This window comes from Chelonoidis abingdonii, chromosome 11, assembly GCF_003597395.2.
Source record: "Chelonoidis abingdonii isolate Lonesome George chromosome 11, CheloAbing_2.0, whole genome shotgun sequence".
Classification (NCBI taxonomy): Eukaryota; Metazoa; Chordata; order Testudines; family Testudinidae; genus Chelonoidis; species Chelonoidis abingdonii.
In genome coordinates, this window is record NC_133779.1 from 49,112,440 (window position 1) to 49,129,499 (window position 17,060).

Sequence of the window (17,060 nt, forward strand, 5' to 3'; positions counted from 1 at the left end):
CGGATTGATAGCAAGCTTGTTATGTTGGACAGCAGACGACAGAGCTCTGTGCCACTCAGGAAACTTAAAGAGACATTGGGCTGGATTCTTATTTAACCATAAGGCCCCTTGACAGGGCTCTGGCTGTGTATAAGCACCTTAAAGGAGGCCATTCACACCCACTTTAAGGGCCCTTTCCAACAGTGCCTGAGCAGTGTGAAGGGCAATGAGAATCAGGTTCAGCAAATTACTCTTGATTAATTCTTTCCATGATGATAGCCAGAGAGCAAGTTCTCAAACCCTCTGACTCGAAGAAGTGGTCTCTCTCTTAGCAGGCTCTGGCCACAGGGATTTTGGTAGGGTTGTAGTTGGCACACACTGTGCACGAGGCCTTGCACACACAAACTTGTCTCAAGGATTGAACCAGCGTCATCCAAGGGAGCTGGCAAGGTTGGAGATGTATCAAGTACTGTGTTTGTGAAACATAACAGGCTCGCTGGACTGGTCCCTGGTTAAAGACTGCTAGCACACACCTGCCACGACTATCTCTGATGCTTACCTGGCCCCCATTTCCCATCTGAGCACCTCATACTCTAACATAAAAAGGACAGGAGTACTTGTGGCACCTTAGAGACTAACAAATTTATTTCAGCATAAGCTTTCGTGGGCTACATTTCACTTCGTCAGATGCATGCATGCAATGATGCATCTGAAGAAATGAGCTGTAGCCCACGAAAGCTTATGCTGAAATAAATTTGTTAGTCTCTAAGGTGCCATAAGTACTCCTGTTCTTTTTGTGGATACAGACTAACACGGCTGCTACTCTGAAACACTATCATTTATCCTCACCCCACTCAAGGAGGCAGGGCAGGGCTGTCAGCCCCCTTGTATTGCTGTAAAAGCAACAAAGAGTCCTGGGGCACCTTATAGACTAACAGACGTATTGGAGCATGAGCTTTTGTGAGTGAATACCCACTTGCATCTGACGAAGTGGGTATTCACCCACGAAAGCTCATGCTCCAATACGTCTGTTAGTCTATAAGGTGCCACAGGACTCTTTGCTACTTTTACAGATCCAGACTAACACGGCTCCCCCTCTGATACTTTTATTGCTGGGGACCTGGGGCACAGTGAGGCTAAGTGACTTGCCCAAGGTCACACAGGACGTCTGTGTCAGAGCAGAGAACTGAACCTAGCTCCCCGGAGTCCCGGTCTGGTGCTCTACCCACTGCACTATCTACCTCTCTGATTGAAGACAGGCACCTCGTGTCTACAGAATTACAGCACAAATCAAAGTAAACCATCAGACACTGCTAAGTCAGAAACATTAACTGATGGAGCTGATATTTTAAGCTGGCGTTCCAGAAGGGGGCAGAGGGGTGTCTTTAAAATGTTCTATTTAAAGACAATTTTGTCCCTCTCTTTCATTGCTAACTATGGCTGCATGTGAATGAGATCTTTTTCCTTGTTAGTCGTATGTTCCTGCTGCTTCAGGCCTTGACCAAAGGTAAAATTCTCTGTTGGAAGCACGGTAATCCACTCTGCAATATGTGACTGGATACCACCAGCAGAGGACTGGGCCTTCAGGTGAGGAACAAAGCAGCCGAGAGCTTGGCTTCACATTAATACTATCAGCAACCAATACAAAGCAGAAGGAGCGAATTATACAGAGAATACCGTGAATTCTCCCGCCGTGGAAGCTTTTGCGAGGTATTGATGAGGCATCAGTGGGATTTTAATGTCCAGGGGGTTGGAAAGAACGGGCCAACTTCTCAGCTGATGCAAGTCAGTGTAGCTCCACTGAGGGACCACCACCACCCATTTACACCAGGTGGAAGCCCGGCTCAGAATCCTCACGCTGTCACGAAGATCTGGGTTCAATTCCTGGCTCTGCCAGTGACTTGTCTACCCTTGGGTGGGCCACTTCACCTCTCTGTGCCTCTGTTTCTCAGCTGTAAAAAGGGAGATATTAGACATACCTCAAAGAAGGGTTGTGAGTCCCAAGGCAAAAATAGACAAAGTGCTCTGGGATGCTTGTAAGGAAGGGTGGGTGGATGCAGATGAGTCCTGAAGGCATGGAAAAAGAGCACTGATCGCTAACAGCATCCATGCATAGAGCCCGCAACAGTTTAAAACACAAGCAAGATCAGTCTCATTACCCTACATACATAATTATAAGGGATCATTGAAGAAGGCAGTGGCTTTAGATATAAATGCATCCTTGGTGATAAAGATCTCTCTGCAGCAAGATCAGCCATCAGTCTGGAGGGCAGTGTTGATGATCTGACTTTGCACAGAGAAACAGAACTTGATAAACTCCTGTAAAGTGGTCAGATCAGCACATACTTTTATTATGAAAACAATCTCAATACAGATTTCCATTCAAAGTTAGCACTGCACCATTTGTTTTCTCCTCCTCTCCAGTTTATTGAAGTACACCAAAGAAGCCATTAAAAAACAGCAGGGTGAGCACTTGGCTAGCTGTGTGAACAGGAGTGCAGGCACAGGAGGGTAGGTCTGTGTCATTCCTACTTTACAGATGGGGAAACCGAGGCACAGAGACATGAAGGTCCACAGTCATTCAGGGCAGAAGAAAAAAAACAGAACCAAGGGTCCTCAGTCCTGTCCCTGCACCAAGATCACACCTCATCTTACAGTCTCTACCCATTGCTGCAAATTGGTGTGGATCATGTCAGTTTCACCTACCCGATTTCACAGGTCACCATGCTCCATGCCTGAACGTCCCTACGTGCTTTATAAACAATGGAAAAATAGAGCCAGACAAACAGATAAAAAAGGTAAGAGGAGAGACTGAATATTGCTGTTTACCTTCATTTTCCTACCATCAAACCTAACCTAATGTTGCTGCCAGGGCAGCAAGAAAATCCACGGTTTCCAGGGGTGTCAGAACTGGGGACTGCATCAACAGGAACAGCTGGGAACACGGCAGCCTGCACTCTGCCAGCGCCCACAAAGACATGCCATGTCATGTCATCACCGTTAAGTGCTGCTACTCCGCGAGCTTCCCCGGCACCCTTCAAAGTTACCTGGCATGCCTAATAAACTGGGGCTCAGCAATCCACCTCAGAAGTCTCTAGCCAAACTCCAGCCGCTTGTTACTCACAGTACTTCAAGGGTTCTATTTAAAACGGGACTTCCACGTGCCAGATGGACAGCCGTGGAGACCAAAGTCCACTCTGTATCCATAGACCAGGTAGTACACGGGCAGCAGCTACAAAAGCCTCCTCCCCTACTTGCTACCTCCTGGCTTTACAGGTGGGAAAACTGAGGCACGGAACTCCTGTAGGGACAGAAGGGGAGCTCAGTCTCCACAGTTCATCCAATCCCTGGCTAAGGCTGTGAATTAGCATCAGTTCTGGTGGCGGACCGTGAACACTTGTCCTATCATAGTATTGAGCCCCCGCCCTCGAAATTCATTGCATACCAGCCACTGGATGGTAGCAACCTTGGGCCCCTAACATCCTGGGCTGGCCTCGAACCGGTAACAAAGGCGAAGGCTCCACATCCCTCTACCAACCAGCCAGTCCTCTCGGTTAAGGTTTAAGTTTGAGCCAAGGATGAACGATGGTGAGGATAGAGAGGATGGAGGAGGTAAGGCCACACAGCCCCACAAAGCCTGGGTTGGTCTTGTACAGCCCCAGCTTGTCCAGCGGGATGAAGATATCGCAGGCGTTTTTCACCACGTCCACAAGCAAAGGAGGGTTGCTCCTCAGCACGTGCACAAGAAGGTGGAGCTGGACTTTCAGCCTCAGCACCAGCTGCTGGAGACTGCTGTCTGCTCGGAGCGCGTGCCTGGTCTCACTGCCCTTTGGACGCTTCCCGCACGCCTCACGCTCCATCAGGAGCCGGATCTCGTAGGCATCCCGGCTTAGGTTCAGGATCAGAGCAAAGAAGTAATATCTGAAAGAAAGAAGGGGGAAGGAGAGAGGGTTTAATCAGCTAATATTTACTGTCTACTAAAGGGATGAAACTCCCACTGACTCCAGCAAGAGTTATGAGTCAGCAATGTGCTCTCATTGCCAAGAAGGCTAACGGCATATTGGGCTGTATTAGTAGGGGCATTGCCAGCAGATTGAGGGAAGTGATTCTGCCCCTCTGTTCGACACTGGTGAGGCCACACTTGCAGTATTGCATCCAGTTTTGGTCCTCCCACTACAGAAGGGATGTGGACAAATTGGAGAGAGTCCAGCGGACGGCAATAAAAAATAATCAGGGGGCTGGGGCACATGACTTACAAGAAGAGATTGAGGGAACTAGGCTTATTTAGTCTGCAGAAGAGAAGAGTGAGGGGGGATTTGATAGCAGCTTCAACTACCTGAAGGGAAGTTCCAGAGAGGATGGAGCTCGGCTGATCTCAGTGGTGGCAGATGACAGAACAAGGAGCAATGGTCTCAAGCTGCAGTTGGCTATTAGGAAACACTATTTCACTAGGAGGGGGTGAAGCACTGGAATGGGTTACCTAGGGAGATGGCGGAATCTCCTTCCTTGGAGGTGTTTAAGGTCAGGCTTGACAAAGCACTGGCTGGGATGATTTTTTTGAGGTTGGTCCTGCTTTGAGCAGGGGGTTGGACTAGATACCTCCTGAGGTCCCTTCCAACCCTGATCTTCTATGATTCTAAGAGCAGAGTGCCCCCCTAAGGCTACATTACCACAGCTGGGGTGTGGTTCTATTCCAAGTGCTGCCACAACCTTGCTGTGTGCTGGGGCGGGGAGGGGTGAGCTGCTCTGTGTCTCAGTTTCCTCGTGTATAAAAGCATAGAAAATGATACTCACCCACTTCTGTGCAGCCCTGAGATCTGCAGACGCAATCTGCTGCGTTAAATATTATCATTGCCGCTAATAAAGAGACCTGGCCATTTTTTCTTGCAAGCGTAAGAGTGCTAACTCCATCGCCTTACGCAAATTCAAAAGTAGGTCTTTATATTCTGCCTACTAGCACTTCCAGGAATTTCTATGGCTATGCTTCAATGAGCTGCGGCACAGAGCTCCTGCGGGCTGTTGAACCATGCCCATGGTCCACCCCAGAGGTGGCTGCAGTTCCGCACTGAGCAAAGTGATTCCTGTAAGGAAGGTTAGCAAGGTGCTTTGGGATGGAAAGTGATAGGGACCAGGGAAAAGGCAGAGCTATTTTTGTTGCAGCACAACTATCATTCGCAAAGATTTGTTGGAAACTCCCCCACACACACTTACTAGGCAGGATCATCCCTTACCAGGAAAGCTAAGCGGCACTAGGCCAGCCTCACCTGAAGGACCGTTGGCTCCACTTATCCTGGTCCATGTGAGGGAGGAGGCCCGACTTCCCTGCCCACAGGATGTTGTCACAGGCAAAGTACATCGCTCGGTTCAGGTTGCTGACGGTGATGCAGAAGCGCAAGACCACATCCGACAGGTGGATGGCTCGCTTTGCTGACTCCAGGGCATCCGCCGAGTTCCCCAGTCGGAACACTGGAACATCAAGCGGGTCAAATGAAGAGTCGGCCAGACACTCCCTGCTGTTATGTCACTACTAAGCATGTCACTGATGCCAAATGGGCCAGGGATCTGGGATAACTGACATCCCTCCAGCCTTCCACACCAAACTGCAGGGCCACAGACCACCCCCATCCAGCACCGTGACACAAAACTACAAACAAAGGTAATTAGTGGGGTAAGAAGAACTCAGTTTTTCTTGTTCAGAGACTCTGGAAGCCTCCCATTACATCCACTTGAGAAGATGATTTCACTTACACTTGCGCCCCAGGCTCATGTGAGCCTCCAGCTGTTTGATCCTGGTGAGGAAATCAGCACTCGCTCCATTCTTCTGCAGCGTGTAGCCGAGCAGAGTGCAGGCATACTGAGCGGCTCTGAAAGAGACAACCGAGTATAGGAACTGCACCTAGCGAGACAGGATTTGCCTTAATGGATCAGTCCAGCAAGCCCAGCCTCCTGCCTCCACCAGTGGAAGATGAAACACCCGCTTCTTCCAACCCCAGATGGCTATCTATGGAATGCTGCCCATGGCAGGCAAGAGATTTCTTCCTGAACCCTGCAATGATCATGATACTGAAGTATGAGATTCAATTACCAATATTACTGGCCAGGAAATTCCTGCAGCATGGAGTTCCATAAGTTGGCCACAGGCTGCTTTAGAAAGTGGTCCCTTCAATGGCATGTAAAGCTTACCATTTCTACTCCACATCCAGTGACTAACCAATGAGGAGAACAGCTCGCCTCCCAGCCCTACAAAACCCAACACACACAAGTCCAACTAGCTTATTTCATCTGAAGCTTGTTAGACCCTGAAGAGTTTAAGTTAAAAATAAAAGCGTAAAGGATCTGATGGCTAACGAAGTCTGCCTGGGACCTCCCCACTCCCTGCCATGCAGAATGGACATGCCCTGAATATTTAATGCTTTCCCATTGCAGCTGCACATCTTTGGATAGCATTTACAGGCCTTTTCAAATGATCCAACATGGGCCAGTTTCTGGAGCCAGCTGACGGGACTGGTTTCAATTCTGCTAAGAAAATAGTTCCTGGAACGAAGCAGAACTCTCTCTAGACTCAATAGCTTCCAACTTATTTTCTTTCCTAAAGGAGAGGGGTAAATTCCCTCCCCTCACCCCTTCCCTGGCTTTCAACTTTGAGGTCAAATTTTTCAAGTTTGGGTATCTAAGTTAGACATCTAAAGACCCTGATTCGGCAAGGTACTTAATGCATTGGAGCTGTTTCAGTGAAGCCAGCGTTTAAGTGTCTCACTGCAACACATTCTAAGTGGGCTGATTTTCAGTGCAGTTAAGCACTTGCAATGCAATGATTTCCATAGGACATGTGGGTTTTCAACACCTCTGGAAAGGAGGCCACTTATTTAGCAGGCTAACTAGGGGATAGAAAGGCCTAATTTAGGAACACAGGCCTAGGACTAAAAGGGGCTCCTGGGTCCTTGCACCCAGTGTGTGCTATCACAGCCAACCCCCTCATTCCATCCCGTTCAGAACCTGATCAAGCTCCATTTTCAAACTGCTTAGAGGTTGTTTGCCCCCACAACTCCTACCGGGAGGCTGCTCCAGAACTTTACTTTTCTGTTGGTGAGAAACTCATTCCCAGCCTATATTCCTGGCCAGTTTATCCCTGTTCATTCTTGCGCCGACACTATTCTTTAGTTTAGATAGCTCTTCCTCCTCCCCGGGCTGCATTTAGAGAGCACAACCATATCCCCCCTCTCAGCCTCGGTTTTGCTAAGCTAAAAAAGCCAAGCTCTTTTCGTCTTCCCTTGTAAGATTGGTTTTCCATTCCCCTGATCATTCTAATTGCCCATGAAGGGCCCAAATTACCACTGAATTCTGTGGTTGGGAAGCAGTTAATTGTTTTTAGTCATACTGCAGTGGAACTTGGGGATCCAAATCAGGGCCCCATTATGCTAGCTCCTATATTATCATTTTTATTTGTATTACCCTTATATTAGCAAGCGAAACATTTCGCATGAGCATTTGCTAAACATTTCATGGGTACTGTCATGCTTCTGGATGTCCTTCCCCTACTCTTCTGGAAAGGGCACACAGAAATCAAAACACAAATCATATGCTTGACTTTCAGTATGTGGAAAAAATAGGAGATTCTTAGCAAACTTCAGTGCACGTCACTTCTTAACAAACAGCCCCCTCTTTCACCATCCGGCTTGGTATGAAATTGGTAAAGCCAACATATTTTTAACCTAGATAATAAATGTCAATGAAGTAGGACTGGGGAAAGTTGTGCCATCATGAGATCATTTTGATGCCTATGGAAGATCTGTCCCGGAGCTTAGATACGACAGCGCGAACTGCCCTCACAACACCTAACAGACACAAAATGGTTTTTGAATAACAAAAATCTAGAAGTAGGTTCTGAGACACATTTGATCAAACACTGCACATGGGGATGATGCAAAGATGCACTGAAGACGCTGATAAAATCTCAGCGGACTTCTACAGATTGTCTCCTTGTAAAACTTTTGGCTAGAAAATGTTACCTCCCCCAGCCTAGCTTTAAAACATTACTGCCTGATCCTGAACTGCTCTTTCGAATGAATTCAGTTCTCCCAGAATGTGCCACATCGATATCCATGATTTGATCTGCTGTTTATTCCCAGAAAAGGGACAACCCTGGCAGCTTTCTCCCACCAACGAGCCTCAATTCCACACTGGGCAGCAGTGTCTAATCTCCATAATCAATTCAGTCTCCAGCCTCTCTGCTGAGAAGGGGGCCCATTAGTGACAGTTGTGGTCATGAGTGGTCACTCCTAAGATGAACCTAGGAAGATCCCAGACCCAGCCATTTTCAGCAGGAAGGAATACAGCTGCAACAGGTTTGAGGGAGCAAACCTAAATAGGGTTCAGGAGAGAAAATGAGAGGATCCCCTCCCCCACATCTTCTGACAATGAGGTCTCTCCTGTTCAAATCATGTGATTCCAAGGGGCTGCTTGAGGAAGAGGAACCAGATGAGGCTGGAGTTGGAGGGGGTGAGGAGGGAGGCAGAGCAATTGGAAACACTTCAAGCAGATAAACATCATCTGAATAAAAGCAAGCAAAGCCAGGAACAATATGTAACATGCCTGCTGATCATGCTTGCGTTAGACAGGGAAAAAAGTGTACGTTCATGGAGAATTCAAGGGAGGAGGACAAAACATTATGGAAGCAACTCAATATTAGATCAAAGTGAAATGAGAGTGTCTCACAAATAATGGCCTCATTTGTGAGTACAGGAACAAGGTTTGATATGAAAAGGAGAATGAGCGCCTTAACTCCCAGAGATTTTAATGCTGCGTGTCTCAGGATCTGGCCCAAACCTGCAAAGGCCAAGGACCCATGTGGGTCATGGAAACAGGACATCACTCTTTGTGGAAGAGCAGGATCAAGGCATGTTTGCAGAGGGAGGAGTGACAAGGTTGCCAACTCTCACGAATGTTTTGCCAGCCTCATGGTTTTTGCTATATTCCTTCAAGTTCCAGCTCCAGGAGTCTTGGGATTATGGGAGAATCTCAGCTTAAAATTTAAAATAAAAAGGAAGTTTCTAGCTCTAAAGGCTCAGAAGACCAGATAGCAAATAAAAAGAATCAATTTTCCCCCCTTAAATCTCATGATTTCTATGACAATTTCATAATTTTGCAGGGACCAGACTCGTCATTTTTCAACACTGGAGTTAGTGGGAAGTGTCTTCAGTATTGCTAAGATGTAGTCTACACTTTGACTGTGAGAACACCTGCCGTAGATTATTAAAACAATACAACAAAAGTTGCTTCATGCTAGATTTCTTCACTAACCCCATTCTCCCATCACATCCACTTTGTCTGCTTCTTCCACCAGCTGCATCTTATCACAACTCTTGACTGTGCTCTCTGTGGCAGGGACTGTCTTCACTCATTTGTATAGCACCCCTCACAATGGAGCCCTGGTCTCAGATTGGGCATTTAAGTGCTGTGTGACACAAATCAGAAGTTTATTGGACAGTGAAACTAGTTTAACCTGTTCCACTGGGCTCCTTGTGATCTGTCTCATTGCTCCTTTGTGGAGCACCCTACGGGTGCAGCGTAGCTCAAACGGTTCAAGTTAGGAGCTGACACTCTATATACCACTGAGACCTGGTGTGGTTTAGTGGATAAAGTCCTGGGCTGGAAGCCAAAAGACCTGGGTTTTATTCCCAGCTTTTCCACTGACCCTGGGCAAGTCACTTCCCCTCTCCTGCTCGTTTCTCCTCCCACTCTGTCTCTTGTCTGCATGCACAAAGCCTGGCACTACCGAGTCCGGATCTTGGTTGGGGCTGGTAGGTGCTACTCTAAAAGAAATAAAATATTAATACCACAACCACTGGAAAGTTAAGAATCCCAGCTCTCCAGAAGAAAACCCAATGGTCTCTAGACCCAGTGGTTCATAACATATCATACCTTTAAATTTGTCACTGTCTCCTGGGTCTAGCAACGATTTTTTAGCCCAGTTCTGGGACTGAACAAAGCAAATCAGGAATTATTTTGGCGACGTTCTAAGGCCTGTGTTATACAGGAGGTCAGACAAAATGATCACAATGATCCCTTCTGGCCTTGGAAACTATGAAATCCTGAAATCGATGAAATCAGAAATTTTAGGTCCTTGAACATCTGCTTCATGCAGGAGTAACCTGCTTCTGGAAGGTATTTGCAATCACAACCATGTGGCACTGAAAACTCTGATGTCAGATCCTGCGCAAGCCAGAAGCTGCCAACTAATTTCATAGCAAAGCAACAAGTATTTCAATGCCTTGGTCTTAAGGGTATATTAGTCATTTGTTCAGAGGGGATTATCAAACTGTCTTCTTCATGGTTTTCATCCCCACCCAGCAGTCAAAACAAATAATCTTTCTGATATACTAGTTTGCACGAGCTAATTCTCCTCCTTTAAGAGCACCTTTCTACCCACCAATCCCAAAGCACTTTACAATAAAGCATTACAACATCTTGATAGGTATTATCCCTATTTTACACAAGGGGAAACTGAGGCACGATACAGTTAAGAAACTGCAAGAAATCACTGATGTCAGGAATAGAACCCAGGAGTTCTGGCACCCAAGCGAACATTCCCTCATGGAACTGTGAACAGAAATCAGGTGGCCCAATTCCCCATTCTATACTCCTTTTATTAGACCACACACACTTTTCCCCAAAACACCCTACATAGCTTTTTCCTAATCTAGAGGCTTTTCTGCCACATAAACTGGTGTCCATCAAACTGACTCTGTTTGATTTAGACATGGAGGTTAGGCTTGTTTTTCCTCTTTGGTGGCCCAAGAAGTTTTCCATTGTTTATCGGGAGACTAAACTAGTCACAGAATTGGTGCTATTAATAACGTAAGAGGAGTATGTGTTTAAAACTACATAATTATCTTGGCAACAGTTCCCGTACAGGGGTCTGATCCAGTACACACTGCTTTTTCTAGTGACTAATGGGAAACTTTGCTGAGTATTTGTCAAGCTGTAATAAATAATATTTATTATTTGCAATTCAGTAGCACCTAGGAGGTCCAGCATGGAACCCATGCTGCTAGGAGTGTACAAACACAGAACAAAAAAAAAAAGACAGTCTCTGCCCAAGTGCACCATAAAGCTTCGCTCTCCTTTGATTCGCCACAGAATACAAGTCAAAACAAGCTACCAAGAAAAAGAAGAATCTTTTAAACATTTCTCATCTTTGGCTGGCTGAAAAAGCCCACATATCTCAAAACTTGCCTGCCTCACTGGGGAAAAAAATGCTTCTTATTAATTACCAGAATTTAAATCTAACCCTACAATGATTATGGAAACTTTTTTTTAAAAAAAAATGAAAGCCCAAGTTGTCCAGAACATCGGGAAAATCACAACTGGTGAACAGATTTCACAAGCACAGAAATCTCTCTAGGCTGGGACAAGGGTTTACAAGGGGATATGTAAGACCAATGCCGCTTCCAGGCAGGAAAACATAGCTTCCCGCTGTTTACCTACAGGGCTTGCTATTCCCTCTATATATTGCTTAACCAGTTCATTGCAAGGTAATAGAAGAACATGACATTACGTAAAAATAGGATTATTTGGCCTCTATAGGAGGGGAAATCTAACAGAGGTGCATTATATAACATAACTATTGTCCAGCAAAGGTATTGTGCAGGATTACAAGACCAAAGAGACACTGAAAACTTTAAAGCAACACATTTAAAATAGACAAACAGAAATATACATGGCATGAAAAAAGATCAGCCAGTGGAACTTGATACTGTAGGGAAGTGTTTCAGCCGGGAGAGAGGCAAAAGACAATCAGGGAGATGGCGAGGCACTGAAAGTGTTATTACAGTCTAAAGCAAAGCAAATCTCTTTCCCCCACTAACCTCCCCTTCAAGGGCAAATATTCTCAGCCTCTCAACACACACACAAATCAAATACACAGACTTAACACTATACATTTTTGACTCTTATTTTTATTGTCAATATAAAGGGATTTCAAATAAGGGGTTGCCAGTCTGAACAGGTTTAGCAACACTCCTGTAGGTTTGGTTGTTTCGTTTCTTTCTCCCCCACCAGACAAATAGCTTAAGTTTCTTTTTTTAAATATTAGGTGCCAATCTCAAAGATTTGTAGCTATAGTAAAATTTCATCTATTGAGTCTCATTCTTCAGGGCATGAGCTGGGAGTCAAGAAGGAAAGTCTTTCCCACAAGCCCAGAGAATAATTTGGCACACGACCATTCCTGGGACATTAACCATAAGATGCCATGGGCATTGGGAAAACCAGACTTAGGCCTGGTCAACACACAGGTTGTTGTACCAGTATAACTGTTGCTTAGGTGTGTGGTTTTTAAACAGGAAGTTATATCGGGACAATCCCCAGAGAGGATGCAGTTACACTGTTTTAAAGGTGCCTTATGCTAGTACAACTTATTTCTAGCTTATTTCCCTTCCCATAAGCTATACTGGTGTAACTGTGCCCACACCACAGTGGTTGTACATGTTTACCATACTAAGACGGTTAAAGTGATAACAGCTTTGTGTGCAGACAAGTCCTTAGACAGGACTATTGGCCTGGCCAAATTCCCAAGACACCCATTGATCATCATACAGGCAATTTTGCCTCTGTCCCACACAAACCTCAGCCTTGAAAATATTTCTGGGCTTCTTAGTCACCCTACAAAATCCGCGAAAATCACAAGGGTTGGGGAAAGAAGGCAGAAGTCAACCGTTCTGGTGAGCCAAAAAAACAGCAAGTGATTAGGATTCCGCAGGGACTGATGCCTTCTCTACGCTAGAAAGGGTTTGCTGACCAACCTTCCTACTGGAAACATAACTTATACTGGCAAAAAAGATCATTTGCTAGTATAGTTTATACTAGTTTCCTGAATGAAACAAGCTGCACTGACAAAGGGAACGTCTATGCAGCTTGCAACAGGGAGCTTTCCAGCCCAGATCAACAGACTCACATGTGAGGAGTTCACACCAGCACTCTGAAGATAGCTGTGCTGACAGGATGGAGCATGGGCTCTGAAGCCCACCCTCACCCCTAGGCTTCACAGCCTGAGATGCAACTACAAAGCACAGTCTACACAGCTGTTTCAGAGTCCTGGCACCACCACCCCACAACCTCAAGGCTGTTGATCCTGGCTGGGAGGCTCGCTGCTGCAGGCTGCATAGACATACCCAAAAGGACTTTTTTGCCACTGTAAATCTACACAGAGTCTTTTGTTGGCATAGTTAGGTGCGTTCAGGGTGCGATTTCCCCCCATACACTCCTGATATAGGTACGGCAGCAACACCTTTAACTGCAGACCAGGCCCCATGCTAGTGGCACACTTGCTGCAACAGGTAACTGTTTGGACACTGATGTCACAATGGAATTTCATAGGCCCTGGCAATTGAATTTAGGTACCATTCCCGGGATGATCCAACAAAGCCACCAACTCTGGACACAGATTCATCCTGGGGTCACCTCAATCCCTTCCCTCTGGCGCAGGGGCAACCCGCTACGCACCGGCAAACCTTGGCTTGTCAGGCCCCAGACTTCCCCTACATATTTCGCTGGGCTGATACCGCACCTGAAAACCCGCTCCTTGGCTTGGCTCTGGGCACTGAACTGCACCCAGAAATCCATGGTGCTGGTGCCACTCCTCCAGGCACAACCGGGCAAAGGGTCTTCGTGCCTTCCTAGGTGAGCTGATTACAGGGTCCTCCCCCTCCTCCTCTGGTCCTTCCGGAGCAGCTCCGCCTGGCGCCCCTCCGCCTGGCGCCTCCCGGTGCAGCTCCGCCTGGGGCCCCTCCGCCTGGGGCCTCCCGGTGCAGCTCCGCCTGGGGGCCTCCCGGTGCGCTCCCCCGCCTGGGGGGGCGCCCCTCCGCTCTGGGGCTCCCGTGCAGCTCGCCGGTGGGAACGGGGGGGCTCCGCCTGACCGCTCCCGGTGAGCTCCGCCTGGCGGCCCCTCCGCCTGGCGCCTCCCGGTGCAGCTCAGCCTGGGCGCTCGCCTGGGGCCTGCCCGGTCAGCTTCCGCCTGGCGCCCCTCCGCCTGGGGCCTCCGGTGGCAGCTTCCGCTCTGGCGCACCTCCGCGGGCTCCCGGTGCAGCTCCGCCTGGGCGCTCCGCTGGCGCCTCCCGGTGCAGCTCCGCCTGGGGCGCCTCCGCCTGGCGACACTCCCGGTTGCCAGCTCCGCCTGGGCGCCTCCGCCTTGGCGCCTCCGGTGCAGCTCCGCTGGGGCCTCCGCCTGGGCGCCCTCCGGTGAGCTCCGCCGGTGGGAACGGGGGGGCTCGCCTGGCGCCTCCCGGTGCAAGCTGCGCCTGGGGCCCCTCCCTGGGCCTTGGCCGGTGCAGCGCCGCCGGTGGCAACGGGGGGCTCCCGCCTGGGGGCCTCCGGTGCAGCTCCGCCGGTGGGAGCGGAGGGGGAGGGCTCCGCCTGGGGCCTCCGGTGCAGTCCGCGGTGGGTAACGGGGGGCTTTCCGCCTGGCGCCTCCGGTGCAAGCTCCGCCTGGGGCCCCTCCGCTGGGCCTACCCGGTGCAGCGCCGCCGGTGGGAACGGGGGGGGCTCCGCCTGGGGCCTCCCGGTGCAGCTCCGCCGGTGGGACGGAGGGGGAGAGGCTCCGCCTGGGGCCCCTACCCTCGGCCGTCTAGTACACGGAGTCTAAGCCGGAGGAGGACGGGTTCGCTCCGCTTCTGAGGGGAGGGGGGTTGAAGTTCTCCGGTCACAGGCGAGACGGGCGGCAACACTTCCGGGAATGAAACGGTGGGCCGCAGGGGTCAAACTGGAAGAAACACCAACGCGATATGGCTGCGCCTCCTAGAGCCAGCAGAGGAAGGGCAATCAGCTGTTCTTCCTGTCTGCCCCGGCCCGCACCCCTTCCTGCCTGCTCCTACCTGTTACAGAGAGGGATTCTCCAGCAGGCCCACACCCTGGGCGGCGGAACAGAGCCTCCCTTCCCCCAGGCTCATATCTCCAGTTCCCCAACATCATAGCGCCCTTAACCCCAGCAGTCACGCCAATCCAGCACCTCTTCTTCCCTCAATGCCTTCCCAGCACCCCAATCCCCTCATCACTCAGCACTCTGCCTCCTTGCACCCTCAATTGGCCAGGGACTCATCTGTGTAACTCTGCAAAGACAGTAGCACCTGTGTCCCGCTTTAACTTCTTCCCCAGAGGAAATGATAACACCCTTACAGTTAAATGTAAAAATTTTTACTCGCTAACAAGGCTGGGGGAGTGGTAGATAAAATGGAGGGCAGGGATAGGATACAGACAGGACCTAGACAAATTAGAGCTGGGCAAAAGAACCTGAATGAGGTTCAACAAGGACAAGTGCAGGTTCTGCACTTAGGAAGAAGAACTGCCCATGCACTGCTACAGACTAGGACAAGTGGCCTAGGTCAGCAGTTCTGCAGAAAAAGACCTAGAGGTTACAGTGGAGTCAGTAGTGTGCCCTGTTTGCCAAAGGTTAATGGCATCAAATTGGGCTAAATTAGTAACCACATTGCCAGCAGATTGAGGGAAAGTGATTATTCCTCTATTTCAACATTGGTGAGGCTCATCTGGAGTACTGTGTCCAATTTTGGGCCCCATGTGTGCTACAGGAGGTGTGGAAAAATTGGAAAGAGTCCAGCAGTAGGCAACAAAAAATTATTAGTGGGCTGGAGCAATATGATTAGGAGGTGAGGCTGAGGGAACTGGGATTGTTTTAGGAGAACAGAAAGAATGAGAGGTTGATTGATAGCTAGCTTTCAACTACCTGAAAAAGGGAGTTCCAGAGAGGAATGGATCAGGACTGTTCTGCGAGTGGTGGGCAGATGACAGAACAAGGAGCAATGGTCTCAAGTTACAGTGGGGGAGGTTTAGGTTGGATATAAGGAAAAACTTTTTCACTGGGAGAGTGATGAAGCACTGGAATGGGTTACCTAGGGAGGTGGTGGAATCTCCTTCCTTAGAGGTTTTTAAGGTCAGGCTTGACAAAGCCCTGGCTGGGATGATTTAATTGGGAATTGGTCCTGCTTTGAGCAGGGAGTTGGACTAGATACCTCCTGAGGTCCCTTCCAACCCTTATATTCTATGATTCTATCTCCTGTCGAAGAGTCTCACAGCTCTATTAACATTAATGAATTAACATACTCACAGCCTCCTTGGAAAGGGGGTCAGTATCACTGTCCCTATTTCACAGAGGGGAAAAGTGAGCCACTGGAAGAGGGGAAGTGATTTGGGTTAGGGTTACACAGCAAGCCAATGGCAGAACTGGAAATAGAACCCAGGAGTTCTGAGTCCCAGTCCCCTGCTCTCACAACTAGACAGACTCCCCCCGCAAACTGGGAATAAGAACCCTGATTCACAGACCCTTTGCTTTAACCACTACACAGTGTTCCTTCCCTAAAGGAGTATGTTTTCAGGACTGTCTGTCCAGTTGCCACCTGTCCTCAGTAATCATGTAAAGCCAACTATAATAAAACCTGCGTGTTACTCTACTGATCATCTTCCGCCACTTCACACAAAATCTCCTTCTGTTACTTTCATGCTGCTGCAGAGAGGCTCTAATTTAAAAATGTGCTGAGTAACCATTCATGGTAGTGAGAACATAGGAGAGGCAGTGGGTGCCCTTGCTTGCGTTAACTGTCAACTCCTGCCAAACAAAAGGGATAGCCAGAGTATAGTGCATAGGGACAACAATTCTTAATTCTTTCTGCTCAATCTACTGAACTATATCTAATTACAAGCCCTGAATAAAGGCTATTCGTTCCAGAGCCTCTCTTTCTGCAACTGCATGGGCCCCTTTTAATACACTTCAGTAAAAGACCATTTTATTTTCTACAGTGTCTTTCATATAAATGGTATCCCAGCACGCTTCACAGAGTTAAATAAATAGCAGCAGAAAGATGTGAGAAAAGAGACATTTTCTGCTGAGATCAGAAAGCAAAATTGATGAAGCAGAAAGATACGGGTGGGGCTGTTCCAGATTGCGGGAGCTGTAAAGGAGGAGGGTCTTGCCCAGCATAAGAGAGGACAGAAATGGACAAAGGTACTCAGGCGATAGGCATGGTATAAAGATCTAGACATAAAAATTTTAGATAGCAGATTAAATACAATTTAGA

The 17,060-nt window shown here is 48.3% G+C and overlaps 1 protein-coding gene across 1 annotated transcript; it reads right to left on the bottom strand.

Annotated features, from left to right (window-relative positions):
* Positions 1–2,306: 2,306 nt before the first annotated feature.
* On the bottom strand, positions 2,307–13,801 carry PEX11B (peroxisomal biogenesis factor 11 beta). Its single transcript, XM_032792179.2, has 4 exons — positions 13,544–13,801; positions 5,728–5,843; positions 5,244–5,445; positions 2,307–3,900 (listed from the first exon to the last, which is right to left on the bottom strand). Exons 1-4 carry the CDS (start codon positions 13,597–13,599, stop codon positions 3,534–3,536), a joined length of 741 nt encoding a protein of 246 aa, XP_032648070.1. The 5' UTR covers positions 13,600–13,801; the 3' UTR covers positions 2,307–3,533.
* Positions 13,802–17,060: the final 3,259 nt, after the last annotated feature.

Bases quoted from the DNA above. Each gene is read 5' to 3' on its own strand.
- PEX11B (XM_032792179.2), bottom strand. From the start codon at position 13,599: ATGGATTTCTGGGTGCAGTTCAGTGCCCAGAGCCAAGCCAAGGAGCGG. The intron at 5,844-13,543 runs GTGCGGTATCAG...TGTCTCTTTCAG, and splicing joins GCCAAGGAGCGGGTTTTCAG to AGCCGCTCAGTATGCCTGCA. The intron at 5,446-5,727 runs GTAAGTGAAATC...TTGATGTTCCAG, and splicing joins CATGAGCCTGGGGCGCAAGT to TGTTCCGACTGGGGAACTCG.